The following is a 21,711-nucleotide window of genomic DNA, read 5'->3' as shown; positions in this document are numbered from 1 at the left end:
ATTTAATATCTTTTTTCATTTTTGTCATTGTAAGAAAAAACATTTTAATTCTTATAAAATATATTTATTTTATTTTTCATCCTTGAAATATTTTAGATAATACTTTAAATAGTAAAATATAATATTTTGAATGATAAAAAAATATTATTTAAAATTTTTTAAGGATGAAAAAAAATAAACTCATTTTAATAACTAAAATTAAAAAAATATAAGAAAAAGGATAAAGAATATTAAGTTATATGGAAAAAAATTATATTTAAACTTTTTTTTTATAATCAACAGCGGGGAGAGTACGTGATAAAAAAAAACGTAGTTTTATAAGAAAGCACGAGGGTGGGACCCCACTTACGTCTCCGCCATTCGTCGTCTTCTTATTTCTGTTTTCGTCGTCGGATTTCAAGTTTTCGCACACTACACACAGAAAAAAAGAGAGAGAAGATGACGCGGGGAAAGCAGAAGATCGAAGCGCAGAAGCGAAACGCAGAGAGGAATCAGAAGGGAAAGGGCTCTCAGCTCGAGGCCAGAGCCGTTGGCCTCAAAGTCATCTGCCCCATCTGCAAGGTTTTCCCTTTTTTCTATCATTCTTCTTATTATTTTCTCTATGCCATGAAAAAAAAATTGAATTTTTATTATTGGGTACCTTTGAATTTGATTACCCTTTTGTAGTAATTGACTCAAGGGTTATGGCATCAAATCAGCCGATCTGGGCTTTTGTGGTTATTACTTTTTTTTTTCTTTTTGCTTTAAGAAATTTCTTTTTTGTGTTTTTCTAATTCGAAAGTTTTGATTGGATGACTAATAGCTCTTTCAGCAGCTCTTAAAGGTGAATGGCTTTGTTGATGATGCAAAGGGGTTGGTATGATTAGTATTTGGCTTCAAGTGATTCAATTATCAATTTGGTTAATTATAGGCTAGTTGGGTTGGGTCAATTATTTTAAAGATGATGTTTTGTTACACTTTGTGCCTAGTTGGCTCTTTGTCGGGTTATAAACTTGTGGTTTGTTTTTTTAGCAAAAAAAAAAAATTCGAATTTCAATAATGTGTGATGGAAGGCACGTTACTGCTGCTGTTGAGGATGTCAGAGCAACTTGTGCAGTATCTTATTTAGAGACTCGTGTTAGTCTTCATTTTGTTGTGATTTATGATGATCTAGTGTCTTTATTTGATGTGTGATTTAAAAATGATACTACATATGCTAGGATTTAAAATATGATTACCTTTGCAATGGGTGTTGTCGGGTTTCCTATCGAGTGGCGTGGCTCCAACCCAGAATTAGGTGCATGTTACACTTGCATTTTGCAACGCTTGTTGGAGATTAGGTTAATTGTGGACCAGTAAATATACTCTTTTACAAATTAAAGCATTGAAGTTGTAAATTGTAATTGCTAGGATACAGTCCTCCTTTTTAACTTCGGGGGACAGACAGAGATCCAAAGCGTAGCATTAGTGTTGTTACTTGTGACATAAGGAAAGGTTTTTGGGGGAAATGTACTACTTTTGATGTAATATGTTTTTAAATGAGATTGAGAGGGGTTTCAGATTCCTTAACAAACTATGTTGTGCTCTTCGCTTCATATTTGAAGGGAAGAGAGCTTTATCTTTAGCTTTTGCTAGTTATTCTTGTGCCTTTTTTTCGTGTTTTGTAGGATTACTTGTTAGTGTCCTTTCTTTGCATTGATTGCTTTACTTTCAAACTTCATTCTCTTTCTGATGAGAAAATCAACCCAGTAAGGGACATTCCAATCTATTTTTTAGACACATGCAATTTCTTTATGGGCGAAGTAATTTTTGGCCAAATTTATTGTCAGATAATTACCAACATCTATAATTGCTTTTGAAAGTACATCATACTGGTTCAAATTGTGATTTAGATTATCCAACTGAGTTGGAAGTTGGAACTTGAATTTATTTGCTTTTATCCTGTTCCTTGCTGTAGTGAGTTTCATATGTTGATTCTCATGTTGGGGCATGTCACATGGTTCTTGTAAACTTTGGTATTGCAATTTGTAAGTCTGAACTGTCTTCATTCTTCAGTAGTGAAGTCATACTGAAATTGACCTGGTTTTGAGGGGTTGCTTTATATGCCTGACAAATTTTCTTCTTCTAAGTGCTTCTTAGATGTGTGGGTTTGCAACAAAAACTTATCACTAGCAAATAGAAGTTATGCATGAACTGAACCTACAAAAACTTTATTGAGTAAAGAATTTTGAGGGAAGATCATATTTTTCCCATGTATTTTTCAAAACTGAACTGCTGAAGCATCTCCCTAGAAGAAGAAAATTATAAGATCTCTTTGTATTAGTTGTTGAATGTTTATGCATTTATATTATTATTAAATAAAGAGCTCTGTCATATTTACATATAAGAACTTACTATATAATTAGAAATTCTAAGTTTGAGGAACTTACATTAGACACACTAGAGGCCAAGTTTTTACATTTAATGCCTTGTTTTAAGCCTTTAAGGTATGTTGGTCATTTAGTTGGGATGGCAAGGATACTATTGTTAAATTGGGTAATGGGCACATTCAATATCGACACTTCCTGGAATTTGTCTGTGTTGTGGAATCGTTGTATTTCTGAAGATCTTTTGCATTCTTAAATATCTTGTATAATGTATCTTCATACTGTTGCACATTGTTTTTCAGGCCCAACTTGCAAATCAAAACCAACTGGTTGATCATTATGCTTCCAAACATCCGAAGGAGAAACCTCCTGCAGAGTCAAGCTAGTTATATTTGAGCAAATGGTACAAAAAGTCCCCAAAAAAAATTGCTCTCTAGGTGTGCCTTCGTGCTTTTAATGTAATTCTCCCTGCTTGCAGGCAGGTTGCAACATGTTTTAAGTTAATCATGTTAATGTGCATTATTGTGAGATCCTAAAGGATCATAAAAACTGCGTCTATCATTATAAGAATATCATCATGTTGCTAACTTGGGGGTGGTCATAAAGGATTTTACTTTTTAAATTCATGTTCCATTTTGTTACGGGTTTGTTAATTGACCCAATCCCAATATAAACCACGAAAATTAAACAAAAAAAAATCTAACACTAAAAATTGAATAAACTGAAAAGAGAAAAAATGTTTTTATTTTATTTTATTGGATTTAAAAAAGATTTCAAACACTAAAAATTTAATAAACCGAAAACAGAAAAAAAATGTTATTTTAAATCTAATTTTAAAAATTAACCCAATATAATTTTAAGTCTTGTTCTTTTATCAATCTCAATTGGGTGTCGAGGGGCTTTCATTATATGAATCGGTGATATACTTGTTGAGGTATGATACATGAATAATAATTTATATAATATTATTTTATGTATATTTTTTTATTATATTTGAAATTTTTTTCTGTCCCCTTACTTTTCTCTTCTTTTTTTTTAAAAAAAAATTATCGTATAAATATCATTTCTCATATTTACTATGGCAGTCTAATGAAGTGGCCGAGATTAATGATAGTACCTTAATTACTCTTATTCCAATAAATTTTTGTAATATCTCATATAGACACCTGTGCTGGTTTTGGGTAAGGAATTTTAAGATATTGTAACCTCGGCCATTCGTTAAAAAATTGGCACCTAAAACACCACTAGCAGAGGAAACTACGTGAAAGTTGAAACAGCAACGGTGGAGTAATAACCATGGGCAAAGTTTCTTATTCTAACCTCACCCAAATTCAGAGACAAGAAAGCTCAATCTTCGTCAAGTGATGCTTCTTCTCAATCCGAGTCTAGCGAGTTTCAACCCAACAATGGGAATAATTTTCCAAAGCTGATGAATAAATAGAAATTTGGTTGAATTTCATATTTTTCCTTTGATGGTGAGGTGAGGTGTGTGCCCACAAAGTAGAGGGGATCAAGGCTTTTTTTCCCCTTTCTGTGAGAAACCTTCTATAAAGGGATAATTAGCAATAATAAAACCACTAGTATATTCCTTTGAGCAACTCTAATGGAGGAGTTTCTTCTGACACGCTAAAAGAAATTGGGCCAATTTAGCACATGGGGTAATTTTTTTTACATTTTTCCAAGGAGTGGTTTTTAAATTTTTTTTTTGGAAGTCATATATTAAATTACAACTTCTAATTTATTTTTTTTCAAATAATTTTTTATTATTTAATTAATATAAAAATGAAAAATTTTAAATTTAATTATATGTTATTATTTTTTTACTTGTTATTAGTTTGATTTAAATTTTTTATATGATTTTATTTAATATGTTATATATTTTTTGAATATTATTTTATTTAATATATTTTTATATATTTCTACTTCGTATTATGTCCGCATGTACCTTAGGAAAATAAGAGAGTTTGAGGTTCAAGATTTTGTAAATACGTGACTTCACCGACGAGCAATGACATGCATGGTCAAATTGAACAAATGATTATTTCCTTACTCGCATGCAATTGCAGTTTCTTGCAATTTAAATTATGATCACTTTGTTGACCTTGTGTACAAGTTAAAAAATATTTTCAAAGTTTATGAGCATCACTTTCATTCCCTTGGAAGTGAAGACAAATGGCCTGAATATTTAGGTTCATATTTTATGTCTAATCCTTTGAAATGATGAGAGACATCGAGAAAGTCAACCATACATAATGAGATGGATAAATTAATTTTAAATAGGCTTAGGAAATACTCATTTTTTAGAAGTGGAGACAATCATAGTAACTATCCTTACAAACAAATAGATGACTAATATTATTTCTATTTTTTATGTTTCTCTTTAATTTGTATTATTCATTTTATATTAATATATTATGTTGTTTTTATTTTAATAACTACTTTTATTGATAAATTATTATATGTTATTAATAATAAGTTCTTTTATACAATAAAAATAATATTATTTGATAAATTATAAGTTAATATTAGTAACAAAATATTTTAATATTTTCATTTAAATTTTAGTCCTTTTTTAAATTTAAGTATTTTATATTATTTTTTTAATTTACAAAATAAATCAAATTCTTTAACATTAGCAAAAAGAATCATCTAAATTTTAAACATATAAAATATATTAAATAAAAAAATATTCAAAAAATATATAACATATTAAATAAAATCATATAAAAATATATACAAAATATTAAATCAAACTTTAAAAAATAATAATTTATCATATAATTAAATTAAAAATTTTAATTTTTTATTAATTAATTAAATAAATAATTATATTAAATAAAAAATATTTAAAAAAATTTGAACAAAAGAAATAAATTAGAAGTCGTGATTTTATATATGACTTCTAAAAAAATAAACCGCTTAAAATAAAAAATAATTTTTTAGGACTTTAAAGTAAAAAAAGAAGGTCTACAACTTTAAAGTCGTATAAAAAAATAAAATTTACAAATTTAAAGTAAAAAAGAAAATTATGACTTTAAAGTCATAAAAATAAAAATGAAAAACTTATGACTTTAAAATTATAAATTAAAAAATTAAATAAAAAAATTTACGATTTGAATTAAAAAAGTAAAATAAGAAGTCATAAGGGATATTATAACTTCTAATCCAAAAATCATAAAGTCTGATGATTACCCTAAAATAGATAATAATTTAAAAATGACTCCAATTGAAAAAATTACCCCTATGTAGGAAATTGACCAAGAAATTGTTTGATATTACTTTTCTGGATCTAGAGAAACTTTGTGGGTTACTCTTAATTTTTGGGGTGCTACTATGAGCAACCGTTGCTCTTGCTGTATGGTGGATCCCTCGCAGGTAATATGAATATAAAATTGTAGTTATTATATTTTTAATAATTTATTGTTTTTAGTGGGGTTCATTTGAAAAAAATTATTGAGTTTCTTGATTGAAGTAAAAAAATTAATTGAGATATTTAAAGTAAGAAATGTAACGTGATGTTATAATAAAATGTAAAATAATATTAAAAAAATAGAAGATAAACTTTGATGAATTTATTAGTTGAAGATGCTCTTACCTTATGTAAAACCCACCTTCTAACTGTAGATGATTATTTCCTACTGTTACCCTACCAATAATATTCAACAGAATAATTATGTATTAATTCTCGTTCCCTCTAAAAGATTGTTAAAAACATAGACTGATAGTAGACCTATAAATCACAATAGAAGACTGCTAGCCATGTCCTCAACTAATGATTAAAATATTCAAATCATGAACGAGACTCGTTAAATAGAGAGTGAAACTTAAATAACTATAATTCTCGATAAATTTAAGGCAGAAGTAAAGAACGTATTCAAAGAGTACGCAATTAGCATTTTTCATTACAATAAAAACATTCTGACAATCATCTTCCAATTCTTCCATCATCTTTAATCTATAGCCATAAACAAATTAATATCATTAGAGTCAACATTCATCTCTATCACCATTGTCTGAACTGGTGAATGAGTTTCTTTGATTCTTTTTACAACACACTGCAGGGAAAAAATAAATCATGAATAACACAAAGCTAGACCACTCTTGTATGCTGAGTCATCCAACACCATAACTTTACTGTGTTGTTAAACATTGAAAGCTAAAAACAATATGCCTTTTCATGATCATCCTGTTAAATTTTTTATCTCAATGCATGTTTGGGGGTGTTGTGCAAAAAGGGGCATGCGTCATTTGAAGCAATTCCAAGTTGCTTCAGCGTCATTTTAACCAATTTGACACAAATAGTCATATTATTATGTGCGGTTTTAACGCTAAAACAAACACATTCTCAATCACATTGGGATCATTCCATAAAAAAAATTATCAACTATTAAACAAACTTGGCATCCCAACAATATAATAATATAATATATATGTACATATATAAGAAAAATCATACAGACAGCTTAAATACCATACCCGTCTTTAGTTACATGTCCCAGAACATATTATCATTCAGAAGTATCCCTAAATAGTAAAAACTCTTTCTGTATCAATTTTCAAAAGAAAATGTTCATATACCCCTATAAGTACTCCTTTCATCAACCAAATTCTCCTTTCCCATATTCTCTGTAATCAAAAGCTACGGTGAAGATTAGTTCGTTCTGTGCTAAACTTAGAATCATATAATAAATGGAAACAACAAAGTAATCAGCTACAAGTAATCCAAGCCATTGCCTCCGTTAGTTAGATTCATTAATGAGTTTGTTCAAAAGGGTCGTCAACAAAGCATCCCTTCTCTCTGCCCTACTCTCTTCTCTCATTCTCCTCTGTTCTTCCCTCTCCCTCCATGCCTGTTCAATCATTAACCTCTCCCTCTCAAGCTTCTCCATTGACTGCCGCCATTCCTGTTCAAACAACTGTCTTTCATGAGCACGCCTTTCCATCATCTCCCTCCACTGCATCTCCATACTTAACTGGTGCTGGAAAAATTCCTTGAGCATTTCCTGAATACTAGTACTATTACTGGCAGAATTTGATGGATTGCTTGCCCTTGAAGACTTCTCCACTCCAACTTTGTCAACTTTCCTTTTGCGGGTATTACTTCTGGAAGGTTTTTCCTCTTCACTATCATATTCAACCTCATTGTCATCTTCTGAGAGTTCCTCTGATGACCGATCTCCACTTGATCTTTTCACCCCTTTCTTGGTTTGAGCTGAACGAGTTTCAGATTCAAGAAGTAATCGTTGCATATTATGTGCCCTTTGGGTAAAGACCGCATGCAATTCTTCAAAAAATGGACATTGCTTGCCATGCTCTGGGTCAGATGTCTCTTTTCCCTGCATAAATATTACCACATAATTTACTATGTAAAGTTAAAGATATGCCTTTTCTGCATTTTCCGAGAAAAAAAAATCATGCCCAGTCGCACATCAATATAAACTCACCCAACCCTACATATAAAATCCCTATAAGGGCTTTTTCAGAACATGCACAGTCAGTATGCAATTTTTGGTGAGTTCAGGGATCCATGTTGGAGAGATCCAAAGCATTGGGTTTTTATTCTCACATGACCGTAGTTAGAGGGTGGGGGGGTTCCTGAAGTTTGGCCTAAACTGTAGCATGCACACCCTATAACCAAATAACTTCACAACATATAAATGATCTGATCAAGAGTGCTTACCACCATATCAAAAGCTTAAACTTTTGGCACATAATACCCTACATCAAACTCAGGTCCTTCCCCATTTAAGACATAGGATATGGGCCACTGGGTTGAATTTGATTTTGACCCACAGACCCAACATATATACTTCTGAGTTCCCACCCTTTGTGCGTACGAATAAGGCTTCATATACATGAACTTAATACAATTCAATGGATCATAATCAGTTGTCCATACACAAACATCATAGAGTTAATATAAACATACATCTAATTTCTCTTCCATTTTCTTTTCATCTTATTTTCCTATCATATATCACATTTATCACTTTCTCAGTCTCCCGTTTCTTTTTATCTTTCTATTTCTCTCTTCCTCCCACCTACATACAGAACACCTCAAAATGGGGTGTTAAGTTGATAATTTCGCAACATCATACGATATTTCATCATGTTTGAACTAATCCAAATGAATGTCATTACAACAGTCGGCAGCAAAACAATCAAACTGAACATCAACAAAAAAGATTCAACGACACGCCAAAGCATGCTCAAAATTCATCAACAACGGAAAACGCCACAATTGACCAAACGAAATGCTGCAACAGACACAAAGGATATAAGGAAACACTATTAGAAAGGGAGAGAAGAAACCTTGTAGCGATTAACGAGATTCTTCCACTTGCATTTACACTGTTCGGGGCTTCTCCTGAACCCTCTCTCCCTCATCTTCGCACTCACCACTTCCCAGAGCGTCTTGTTCCGCTTCGACGCAGTGAAGTCTCTCTCCAGCTCCGCGCGTATCGCTATGAACTCCCGCGTCTCCTGCTGGCTCCACTGCGGCTGCGCCGGCCCCCTCTCCTCCCTCGCCGCCGGAACCGCCGGAGACATCTCGCCGGACATCACCGACGCTGGATTCAGCAGCGACGGCGGCATCATGCCCAGCCGCGCCGCCAGCGCGTCCTCCCCTCCGCCACCGAACATTGACCTCTTAGCCACCGCAAAGTCGTTTCAATCAGACCAAGTGAGTTTGGGATTAGGGTTTTGGAAGTGAGAAAGCGCAAAATGGAAGTGCGAAAGCTGAAGCTGGTGTAAGCCTCGGAAAAAAAATATCCTTTTTTTTTTTTAATTTTCTTTCTTCTTTTTGCTTACTTTCCGGTTTCGCGAGTTTGCTTTGTCGACAAGACAGGAATCGTTGACTATCGCTACCTACGTGTGAAAATCTGCCACCTCAAAACGGCACCGTCGTTTATCGAATTTACGCTTGTGCCCCTTCATTAATTAAAGCTGCTAGCCATTGTCGGTGTAAAAAGTTACGCCGTTTTGGATTCGGATGCACTGAACGTGGAATAAATCAAATTAAAAAACAACTTCAAATAAATAAATAACTTTATCTCCTTAATTTATTACTACTTTAAATTAAATGGGTTGCACTCTAATTTAATAGTTTAATAGTACTTTTAAATAAAATAAAAAACTTTATAAGATAAAACTAACGATTTGTTGTGATTATGATGATGGAATACTCTCAATATTGAAAGAGGAGGGATTTACTTGCTTTAAGAGCTCTAAAAAATAAGAATGAGTTATTTATTATAATAATTAAATCTTAAGAAAATAAATCATACCAAAGAGGAATAACTTAAAAAGAGTTATTATTAAAGTAAGTAAATTCTTTCTTGTATTAAGATTGATTTATCTCATAAAAATAATTTAATTTTCTTTCATCATTCATTGTCCACTTAAATTCAAGTGTTTTTCTATTCATATCTTTCTTTTGTTTGAATTTATGTGATTGATAGATTGTATCCTCACTCATGTTAAAAGAAATTGAAACTTTGATAAGTGATGTCATATTTAAAACATTTTTTACTTCAAACATACTTAGCACTCCTAAAATTATAAATATATTTGTTTTTTTATAAAAATTTAGTATATTTTTCATTTTTATAAAATTTAAATATGTTATTTTTTACCTGAAGTAAAGTTAAAATATCTAAACTCTTATATATATATTAGTTATATACATAACTAATATAAAAATGTTACATTTATATCATTTGTGCATCAATGTAAAAATCATAACCATAGGCTCGTATGAACCTTGCTTTGAGTAAAAAAAAATATACATTTTAATTTTATAAAGAAAAAAAATTAAAAATTTTGCATAGACAAAAAATATATATATTTTTAATTTTATGAAAATGAAAAAGATATTTTAACAATGTTTTTTTACTTTTGCTCCTCACTGACAGAATATGCACTTTGACCGGCAATTCTTGATTTTTAGTTCTCAATTTGTTCCTATAATGTACTACTAATTTTCGAATGGGCGAAGTGATTAGGGTATTATTAAAATTCAAAACCTGATTTCTTTTATCCATGACCGTGGGATGAGAATTCTATAATGGATTAAATAAATAATTCAATGAATTAATTAATTAATTAATTCTCATTAAATGATAGTTTATAGTACTTTATATTATAAATTTAATTATAAGTTTTTTTAATCATCATTTAATTATAAGTTTTTTGATAAAAAGTTAAAAAGAATTAATTTTAATAAATTTGGACCGGACTCAAGGTTGAAGGTTCAATCCGCATGATGGGCAAATTAAGAATAAGAACTTGCTATTTGCAACTCCCTTTTATATATGTACACCAAAATCCTCCCCTTTTACATTACCCATTATATCCTTTTTCCTAAAGGAGTACACCCTTAGTTGTTTGTTTTCATTTCCAAAAATGTCTTTCCAGAATACCATATTATTTCTGGAACTATATATCATAGTTTTGGAAATATATTTCTAAAATAGGTATATGTTATTCCAAAAAGACATTTATATTAGTAATAAACTTAATCGTTGATATTGTAAATGTTTATCTTACACTCTCGTGTTTGTTAGTCTTATTTTCATTCTATTATTCGTGTTCTTTAAACTATATCTAAAATCTTATTTTTATTCTACTTTATATTATTCTTTAAACCCTAATTTCAAAACTCATATTCATTATATAAATTTTAGTTATTCTTCATAAACTCTTTTGTGAGTTGTGCATCTTCTTTGGTGTAATATTTGACTGTGGACTTGATTATGCATCCTCCATCATGGCTTGTCACCAATTTATACTCATAACACACCTTTTTCAATGTGTCCAATAATATTCTGCCTTATCTATTGTGTATCTACCTTTTGGTTGATTGTTCACATATTATACTCCAATTCAATGATTCAAAAAGGAAAGATATATACATTGAATTATAAAAAATATACTAAGAATGAATCGTATTTTTTTAAAAAAATGTTTCACGTGTTATATAATTGCTTCATAAAATTCAATTTTAATATATTAGCAAAAATTTACACTGTGAATCAATATATATATATATATATATATATATATATATATATATATATATATATATATATTAAAAATAATCTAAATGTAACTCTTAAAATTATTATTACAAAAGTTAATCACTTTCAATTAAATAACATTATATTATTGAATGACAGAATAAAATTATACATATTGTCAATATATATTATAATTAAAATCTTATTTAATTTAAAAGAATGATGACAAAAATAAGAAACATACTATAAACTAAATTTCAAAGTTTAAATTAATCCACCATCAACCAGAACAAGCTTCTTAATGGATCTCGACACTTTGTCTACAAAGATTTCAGCACTCTTGATGATGTTTGGCAAAAATTTTGGCATAACATTGTCAAAGTTGTATTTTCTATACCATGAGGTGAAATGGGATTCAAAATTAAGGTTTAAAGAACAATAAAGATATAATAAAAATATGATTTTAGATTGGGTTCAAAGAGCACCAATGATAGAATAAAAATAAGACTTAAAAATATGGGAGTATAAGATAATCATTTACAACTTCAACTTTCTTAAATTCATTATTATCAAAAATGTCTTTTTAGAATAACGCATACCTATTCCAAAAATATATTTTTAGAATTATGGTATATACTTTTGGAAATATATTTTTGGAATATATGATACTCATGAAAGAAACTTTCGGAAAGGAAAATGAGTTCTTAAGGGTGTACTTCTTTAAGTAAAAAAGGTATAATGGGTAATTAGGATGTGTAAAGGGAGATTTGGGTGTACTTAGCCAAAATGAGTGTGTAAATAGAAATGTCTTTGAGTATATTTTTGGTGCACATTGCAAGCACGCTTGTTCTTTTTGCACCCAAACAATCTCACTATACACCCTTCTATCATTTCGAAATGGTTAATTCAGAATAAAAGTTTTACATTTCAAATTATCTAATCCAAAATTTACAAAGGATGTCCTCTTTCATTACAAAAAGGTTAATCTAGAATGAAAGGCTTTACATTTTGAATTACTTAATCCAGAATTTATAAAGAGTGTAGGGAGAGAAGGCCTTCCACTACAGGTGTTGACCAAAATTAATGCCAGTATGAAAGATTTTAGATAGTCATTACCTCTTAAATAAAAATAGTACTGATATTCATGCATCCCAAAATGTAAACAATTATGATTAGGGTAAATAGTTACTTTTATCCCTAAAAGTGTAATTCGCTGACAAATATGTCCATAAAAGATCTAAATGCAAAATTTAGTCCTCGAAGGTGTTAAAAGTGCGACAAAAATATTCTGCCGTCAACTTCCGTCCATCACCGTTAAAAAAGTTGCTAATGTGGCACATAGGGACAATTTTGTCAATAAAAAATTACCCACATGGCTGCCAACGTGGGGACACATTTGTCATATACTACATATGTAGTGACTTTTGATTTCCCTTACTGTGGGAAAAAGGGTTTTTTGGCATCTGCTGATTTTCTTCATTCCCAACAGCTACATTCTTGATTTTTCTTCATCTCCCACACTTCCACGGCCTTATTACGCGAGCAAATCTCCCAACCATAGTGACGCACAACAACACACGACAACACACAACGACACACGACGACGCACACCCATACAATTGTTCCTGTTGACGGTGATCACAACGACGCACACCCAAGTTTGGACTTTATCATATGTTGTGTCGTTTTTGTATGTTTTTTTTCTATGCATATGACTTTTATTGGTTGGCCATAATGGCACCGTTGTCGACTAGTGTCTTCGTCGTCGACTGATGGTTGTTTTGGGGTTTCGACGATGACTGTAACGACGTCGTCGCCATTGCGTTTTTCGTGGTGGTCATCATCCATCTGGCCTCTATCGTCAAACCTCTTCTCTTGTGTTCTCTTCTTTATTCTCAAACTTCTTTTATTCTCTTCTCTATTATGAAACTTGCCTTTTCTTCTCTATTATGAAACTTTCTATGTTATCTTTTTGTGAATATACAATTAATTTTTGTTATCTTTCTCTATAGGATGTATGATGAAATTAGTCTTATTTTGCACCACAATAGTAAATTTATACAAAATGCAAATGGGACAGTGGAGTATGCCGATGGTAAATTTTGTGTCTGAGAAGAAGTTGAAACAAATTTGGTTAATGTCTGTACACCTCAAGAATTGTGGAAAACTTGCCGCAACTATGTGAAATTACTCACATTGTAGTAAAAAATTGGTAACTATTTTCATCCAAATAACCAAAATATATCACAAAATTGACATTTTGTTTCAAAAGAAGACACTAACATTTAAGTCCAAGTAAAATTACTGACAAATTCCCCCAACAAAAAAATACTGACAATTTGATCCATAAAATTTTTACTAATGTTTACGTCCAAAAATGATTTCTTACTGATATTTTCGTCTAATCTAGTCAGCATGACCACATTAGTAATCAACTTTGTGATAAATTTATCCTTCTGTGCCACGTAGACAACTTTTTTAACGATAACGGAAAAAAGTTGATGACAGAATATTTTTGTCACATTTTAACACGTTGGAGGATTAAATTTTGCATTTAAATCTTTTAGGGACACATTTATAAGCGAATTACACTTTAAAAATGACTATTTATCCATTATGATTAATTATATATGTAAATATAATTAACTTTATTATACAAGTGATTAATTATTATTAAATATTAACACCATCTACTACTTATGACCATATTTTTACATGTGATTAAATTAACTACGTCTATAATATATAACTTCACAACATTATTATTTGTTTGTAAAATAAAGTTAACCTTCACTTTTAAATTGTGATACAAAATTAAGCATATATTTTTTACATGTAATTAACCATATTGATAGTAAATAATCTCATAAGTCATAACATTATTAACTACCTACATAATATTTTGCAAGGAAAAATAAAAAAGGGGTTTTCCTTATTCCAATAGCGAGGCGAGACATCGATTCCAAAGGTGCGTTTCTGCTGTGCTAGGGTTTCTGCATCTTCCACCTCCGTCGCGATGAAACCAGGCTTCATCTGATTCCGATTTCCCTTCGCTCCTTCTCCTCCTTAACATTCATCTTCTTCGATTCCTCTACAAATTATGATTATTATTATGATGAACTCCATCTTCGCCTCGCATAACCTTCGCGTCTTCGGTCCCGGCTTGAATCCCTTCGCACCTTATTGCATCGCCAATCACTCCCTTTTCCTTTCCCTTTCCTCTCGCTAAATTACAATTCCCTTTCTTTTTCCTCTCCAACTTCTCCTTCTCCGTTTCTCCGAACATGTAAATTCGGAGGACACCGTCTTTGATTCGGTCTATTTTTTTGGGGGTTACTTTACTTCGGTTACGCGTCGTCGTTTTGCTTTTCTTTGTCGTCGTTTTTGCGTTGCGTTGATTGCTGAGAAAGAAAGAAAGAAAGAAAGATGCTGGAGGAACAGCCTGTTGTTTTGTTCAGGAAGAGCCCTTCCAGGAGGCGCTTGAGATCTGCTTTTGCTACCGATGATAGGGGTTGGACCTCGCTTCATGTTTTCGCTCGAAAAGGCGATCTCAAATTGGTATTTTCTTTTATCCGCGCCTCGTTATGATGGGCGTTGTTGTTGTTTGATTGCTGAATTTTGTGATTGTTTATTAGGGAAATTTCGATTTGAGCTTTGAATTGGTTAGATTCATGTGGGAATATATTAGGGTTCCACTCAGCTTATTGAATTTGAATTTAGATCCTCCATGCTTGTGTATGTGTGTGTGAAGAAGTTGCATTTGGTTTGGGAGGCTTCGATTTTGAGATTGTAGGCTCTGGTTTTTTTTAAATGAAAGCCTTTTTTGTTTGAGAAAGCGGTTTTGTTTTTATCGTTATCATTGTTGCGGTATAGGCTGAAGTCCATCGGTGACAGTAGAAAATTCACTATGATAAAACTTGCACAATCTTCCTCAATCGTAGGCACACCCAAACGGCTTGTTTTACCAGAAATGTGATTTTATTTCGAAGTTGCCTGAAAAGGTGTAGAATTTGAATAAATTCCAATTCTAATTTACCGGGGAGGGGTAATCAGTCAACAACTAACCCTAGTTTGGGATTTATTTACGTTTTACATCATTTGGTAATTTTGAAATAAAATTATCGCTGTGCGGTTGCTAAACCCTACTCCCCTTAGGCCCTTACCCTCCAAGGGTGTCTGTGGTTAGAAACAGATGCTTCTCATTAATTAGGAATCCACATGATCTCATTCAAACGGATTTATTTACTCTTTTTTTAGTCTAAATGTTGTGCACAATCTTTTGTAGAAGATGAACAGCATAAATGTTGGCACAACAACAGCATGTCAGCAAAAAGGTTGCTGCATTGTGACCAGTTGAGACTGTTCTGGTTGTTTAAACAGTCTCTTCTATCTTGGAGTATGGATTCACACATTTGACTTACCCCACATCCCTCAATGTTGGGAGCTTAAACCTTGTCACTGGTCCACCCTTTATGGATTTCTGGCTGAAATTAAATGTTAAAGTTTTTTATGAGGCTACCAATTCTTGTAGTGCTTGAATACTTGAATACTTTGCCGCATGTGGTTGATTTGTAAACTGTTGGGTTATTCATGATTTATTGTTCTTTTAAGAGTTAAATTTGTATCATATTTGGAGCAAAAGGGTTTTCAATTTTGTTTAATTTAGTCACATGGGGGTATCTTTTGGTGTTGCTGAACAGGTTAAAAAACTTCTCAATGAAGGAATGGATGTCAATGTGTCTGCATGGGGCCCCAAATCAAAAGGGGTGACCCCTCTCCACCTTGCTGCCGAAGGTGGTCACATTGGAGTGATGGATGTACTACTTGAGTGTGGTGCTGACATTGATGCCAGAACTAAGGGTGCTTGTGGCTGTAAGTGATTTATGCTTCCTCTTTAAACTTATGGCCCGATTTTTTTAGCTTAAAAACTACTTTGAAGTTAAAATAAGAGTTTTAGATTTTAAGATATAGCTTTTTTGATAATTTTGTAATTTTTTAAGCTAAAAATGTTGCTTTGAAGTTAAAATTTCCTGGGTAGTGTGTTGTTAGTGAAAGCCAATAATACTTTATGAAAAGCTTTTTTTTAAAAAAAAAAAAACTGCTTGGCAGACAAGAGAAAGTCAAGATAAGTTGGGTCAAACATTACTTTAATACTATACAATGTCTATGCACATTCAACATTTTAAATTTTCACATTGACGTGTATGCTCTTCTCTTGAACCAGGGACGCCGCTCCACATTGCAGCCAAGGAAAGGAGGAGGGATGCTGTGAAATTCTTGATAGAGAATGGAGCCTTCATGCCACCTGATATCAGTGATAGCAGATTTAACCCACCGCTTCATTACTGCCCCGGACTGGAATGGGCCTATGAGGAGATGAAGCGACTTCGTCAGGAAGACTTGTCTGCTGGAGAGACATGTTACAGCTCTGAAAGTTAATTTGCTTTTCAGGGATTTGGTTGGTGTTTGATAGTGTGTTTGGATGCCATTCAGAGGAGATCAAAGTTAATATAACTAGCTTTTGCGTCACCTTTACAAATTTGACATGAAAATATGCTGATACGTACATTCAGAAAGCGTATCCAGACATGCACTGTATCTGTATTGTATGAATAAATGTACAATTGAAATAAAACTACTATGTAGTGTATGGGGATGTTTTACTATTTTAGCATCTTGGATGCCCTTGTTTATGGAAACAATTATGTACGATTATTAATGTGATATGCTGTGATTGTTGATGTTTTCATTTACGTGTTGTAGACTATGTTCAAAGTATTGCTATTGTTATTCTGTTACAACCCTGAGTTCAGTATTCGTCTTTTGATCTGGTTTTGATGAATTATTGGTAAAATAGGAATATTCTTTTTTTAGTTTTCACGGAGGAACCCCCGATAACATAATATATTTAAGAAATTTAGCTATTTACCAATTATGTTAGACTTTGTTGGTAATCAAAATTATTATTTATTCTTTTTGTTTCTTGGTTTCAAATAATTGTATAAAAAAGGACGAGAAAATGCACCATTTTTTTAAAACTAAAACTGAAAACAAAGAATAAAGTGAAGCAATATGATATTTACGATTAATATAAATGTTGTGGCCTAGCTCTCTTCTTAAATGAGTAAAAACATAAGGTCTACTAACATTTTTTACTCCAAATTCTTTATCGAGTGGCGAATTTTATCCCAATAGTAATTGTACTTTTTATCTCGAATTATTAATTTTTTTGACAGTTTTTACCTGATTATTTTATTTGTTGGTAAATTTTTTTATATATTTTTACAATTTTACTCCAAATTTTTGTGTTTATGTCAGTATGTCACGTCAACTTAATAATTGAAGGAAAATTTGTTAGTTTTTAAAAATTGAGGATAAAATGAGCTAAATTAACTTTTAGGAAGTAACGCTAAAAAAATAAAAAGTGTGGAAAATGCAATTAAGCTAAAAAAAACAATTAAAAGATATTTGTTGAAGATCTTGTAGCTTTCCTAGACTTAGAAACTTGGTCAGTGAAAAGGTTTCCACTAATATCAACTAAAACTAGGAAAGATGCATTTGTGATGGAAGGTGGGATTGGACCTGAAATTTGATTGCCACCGATAGCAAGTACTTGGAGATTTGGGAGAGTGTGGAACATGTTGGGTGGAAGAGAGTTATAAAATTGATTCACTGGAGTTGAGATTCCAGTAAGAGATGACATATTATCAAAACAAGGAAATGAAATGTTCCACTCAGGTTGTTGATACTCAATGATATTGCTGTCAAGCTTTTGAGATTGCATATTTCTTGTGGAATATCTCCTTGGAAGTTGTTAGAAGACACTAGAAGTTGAGTTAGGGATGAAAGATTCCCTATGAATGTTGGGATTCTTCCAGTAAAGTGGTTGTTAGGAGCGTTCAAATATTGAAGATTTCGAAGTGAACCAATTTTGATTGGTATTTTGCCACTCAAATTGTTCCCATATAAGTGTAAGTGTTCGAGAGCTGTGCAACCTGTCAAGTTTGCAGGAATTTTCCCTACCAATAAGTTATTTCTGATAAAGAGGTACTACAGTTGTAACAACTTTCCAATTATTGTGGGATTTTTCCATAGAAATTGTTTTGTGAGGATTAAGTCTCTCGCATAAGAGAGATTTCCTATGTGAGTAAATATGGTACCTTTCGACTCATATCCTCCCAAATTTAACTCTGTAACTCTTAGAAGCATGGGATCGCGTGTTATTCCATGCCAGTCACAAAAGTGAGTACAAGTATTCCAACTTCCAAGAGAGGAAGATTCCATATGGGTTAGTGGATATGGATTTCCTGAATTTGAACAGTACCAAATGATCAGTCTCATTTTCTGATGTAAGCTTCTTAATTAATATTTTCATCCACCAATCATAAATTTACATTCATTCCAGGGTTAGATGGGAGATTTAGTCTTGTGAACCACGAGCTATCACACAAGAAAACCTGACATCACACTCTAATTCAAAACCTTAAGACTCAGGTTTGTGGGTCTTCTCTCAACCTTTTCACTTTTATCCGATGTAGAACTTCATCTTACACCTGTAATCCAACAAACTGCTTTTAAAATATTGGCCGGTTACTTTCCCACATTCATAAGAGTATTTCCTTGTCTTTTGCTTTAAACGTATTCACTTATGCAATTTCGTGAATAGTCCAAGAGAATCAAACAAGTTAAATGTTGCAGTTGTAGACACTACTTTTTCTTTTTGCTTGTTGATATCACTTTGGTCCTGATATAATATTTCAATAAGTTATTTGTTTCATCTAATTGTCTCTTAGGACACAGCTTTGGCCTGATCTTAAAATGTTTGTATCCTTTTATATTGGGTTGTGTTAATTCAAGAAACTTTGAGATTGTTTATTTAATTTTGAAGAAACGAGGATTTCTGAAATTGTACAAAGGGTATATCCACTCTGGAAAGTAGGCTTAAAGGGCTTTGAAAGATGTTCAAAAGTACAAATCAGGAAATCTATGAACATTTCATTATCCTGATGTTTCTAATTGCAACAAGTTGGAAAAGATTGATGAGTTTAATGAATATATATTGTGATACAAGCAAAGTAATGAACGTTTGTTAGAATAAGCTCTGAGGAGTAGGTCTTTTATTGCCGATTGGGAGTTTCTGTTTGTGATTAGATTCTTAAAAGTATGATTTGTGCTTCAATGTTTTTTTCTTCTCCTATCACTCTTCCAGAAGCAGTATTTCAAACCCAGAGATTAGAAATATTGCATGTATAGCATGGTTGCTACTACTCATGACTAGCAGAAAGAGATGGTTGGAAAGCATCTTTACATGCTTGTCTCCAGAAACTCAAGGCAACAATGCACTACTAGCTTTTGTTTTTGTTTTGGTATTTAATTAAGGGACCAAAGTTTGTAGCTAAGATGTACTACATTCAAATTAGCTTTCAACTGAGAACTACTTTTAATCAGGAGATGATCAGATGATTGTTGATTGAAGCATAGATTATGAAGTGGTTGAAACCCCAAGAACACAGAAATTTGATAATGAGTTTTGACATCCATAATTTCCTTAGTTTGCTATAGTAGTTAGTTAAAAAACTATATATGCAATACTCATTTTTTTGGCAAGGGGTTGGTGAGGATTCAAGTTTGTAAAAAAAAAAAAAAATGAGAGAATTATTTTTCATGTAGACGTTTTTTTTCTTCTTTTAAACAAATTACAGGTTTGGAAATTGAATTGTTTTGTTATTGTGATCATTTTGTAAGAAAAAATGTGTTAACTATGTATCATTGAAAATGACACTTACAAAATATAAATTGCGAGATGGTTTTTTTGTTCTATTTTCTTTTCTTTTGCAATGACAATAAACATGATTGACAATCTGGAAACGATCATAGGTGTAGTTTCATTTTTCTTTTCTATCTTTTTTGTAGAGCTTCTTATAGTTAGGGGTGTCAATTTGTATCATAAACGAGAATCTCCATGGGACTACCGTGTTCGGGACTCTATAGATGGACGGGGGACGAGAATAAATATTTTCTTATGGGCACGGTAGGGATGGGGATGAGGATCATTCTCCCCACCTCGCAGGTTCCCCTCAAAGCTGAAACCTTCAAATAACTTGTTCATTTCACTTCTTGTCCTATACCGTGTTGTGCCGTTCACTTCTCCCCCAAACCGTACTGTCATCTCTTGTCGTCGATCACCTCAGAGTGTAAGTTCTAAATGAGATTTTTGTTTGTTTTTTGAAGTCAATTCATTATCACATCAAGCCTATATGTTTTCTTGGAGATGAGTTTTGCTTGGGAACTAAGTAATATCTATTCATACCACAATATACTAAATTGAAGTACATTTTGTAAATATAAAGAATGAAGTAATTGTATATAATTTTAAGAATTAAAATTATTGGAGTAAATACGAATGTACAAGATCTAATCCATCATGTTATCAATTTGAGTAAAGAATTATTTTTATTTTATTATCATATTTATTGTCTTATTAAATTGTTAATTTGACAAGTCCTTGATTAAAATTAAAGGTTCTTGATCGTAAGATTATTTCACATCAATAATTCAGATAAATCAATATATATGTAATGATACTTTGTGTGTGTGTGTGTGGCACACTAATTGAATGAATTATTTGTTTGTATCATTTCAAATTAAACTTGTTGTTCATGTTTGTTTATTTAAGTTTAACATTATATGAATTATTTGAATTTGAATATTATGTTAGTGAGACTTTTTAAGTATTTTTTAAATTTATTTGAATTATAATTTAAAATTAATATTATTTTTTCAAAAAAAATAAAATCAGGGACCCACTGCATGAGGACTGGGTAATTGGGGTGGGGAAGAGACGGAAAGCGGGGAGTGCCCCCGCCCCGCCCTGTTGACAGCTCGACTTATAGCTTATTATCAAGTTAAATAAATGATGATTGCGCTGTGATGTAAATTATGGGGTGAATTTCCGGAGCAGCACAGAATTAATGTTCAAGAGTCTCCCCTCTAATATTCTCTGGCCATCGTGATTTTGGTTTTGCTTTTTGCCAAACTGAACTGCTTTGGCAATTTCAAATTATGAAGCACATTCATTAATTGGAAATAAGAACCATATAAATAGTTTTACAGCATTCAGACCAATCTGTTAACATATGTCAAGAACTACAACACAAAATTAGCACGTGAAAATCCTTTACTAGAGATTAATTCAGATTATGAAGCACATTCATTAATTGGATATAAGGACCATATAAATATTTTTACAACATTCAGACCAGTCTGTTAACATATGTCAAGAAATACTAGTGGACTGTAGACTACCAAAACGTTTTGCTTTCAAGGTGGCTCAATCTGTTTGAGAATTG

At 31.8% G+C, this 21,711-nt stretch overlaps 3 protein-coding genes across 3 annotated transcripts; 2 read left to right on the top strand and 1 right to left on the bottom strand.

Annotated features, from left to right (window-relative positions):
• Window positions 1-398: 398 nt before the first annotated feature.
• Window positions 399-2,963, top strand: LOC100500226 (uncharacterized). Its single transcript, NM_001364496.1, has 2 exons — window positions 399-561; window positions 2,648-2,963. The coding sequence occupies exons 1-2, from the start codon at window positions 439-441 to the stop codon at window positions 2,729-2,731; spliced, it is 207 nt and encodes a 68-aa protein (NP_001351425.1). The 5' UTR covers window positions 399-438; the 3' UTR covers window positions 2,732-2,963.
• Window positions 2,964-6,759: 3,796 nt separating this feature from the next.
• On the bottom strand, window positions 6,760-9,164 carry LOC100812635 (trihelix transcription factor GT-3b). Its single transcript, XM_003516448.5, has 2 exons — window positions 8,658-9,164; window positions 6,760-7,681 (listed from the first exon to the last, which is right to left on the bottom strand). The coding sequence occupies exons 1-2, from the start codon at window positions 8,985-8,987 to the stop codon at window positions 7,085-7,087; spliced, it is 927 nt and encodes a 308-aa protein (XP_003516496.1). The 5' UTR covers window positions 8,988-9,164; the 3' UTR covers window positions 6,760-7,084.
• A 5,132-nt stretch (window positions 9,165-14,296) lies between these two features.
• On the top strand, window positions 14,297-17,161 carry ANK4 (ankyrin repeats-containing protein). Its single transcript, NM_001253199.2, has 3 exons — window positions 14,297-14,920; window positions 16,063-16,234; window positions 16,587-17,161. The coding sequence occupies exons 1-3, from the start codon at window positions 14,789-14,791 to the stop codon at window positions 16,799-16,801; spliced, it is 519 nt and encodes a 172-aa protein (NP_001240128.1). The 5' UTR covers window positions 14,297-14,788; the 3' UTR covers window positions 16,802-17,161.
• Window positions 17,162-21,711: the final 4,550 nt, after the last annotated feature.

Source organism: Glycine max, chromosome 1 (genome assembly GCF_000004515.6).
Source record: "Glycine max cultivar Williams 82 chromosome 1, Glycine_max_v4.0, whole genome shotgun sequence".
NCBI classification, from domain to species: domain Eukaryota; kingdom Viridiplantae; phylum Streptophyta; class Magnoliopsida; order Fabales; family Fabaceae; genus Glycine; species Glycine max.
Note: the sequence above shows the minus strand (reverse complement) of the source record. Positions and strands in the feature narration are given on the sequence as shown.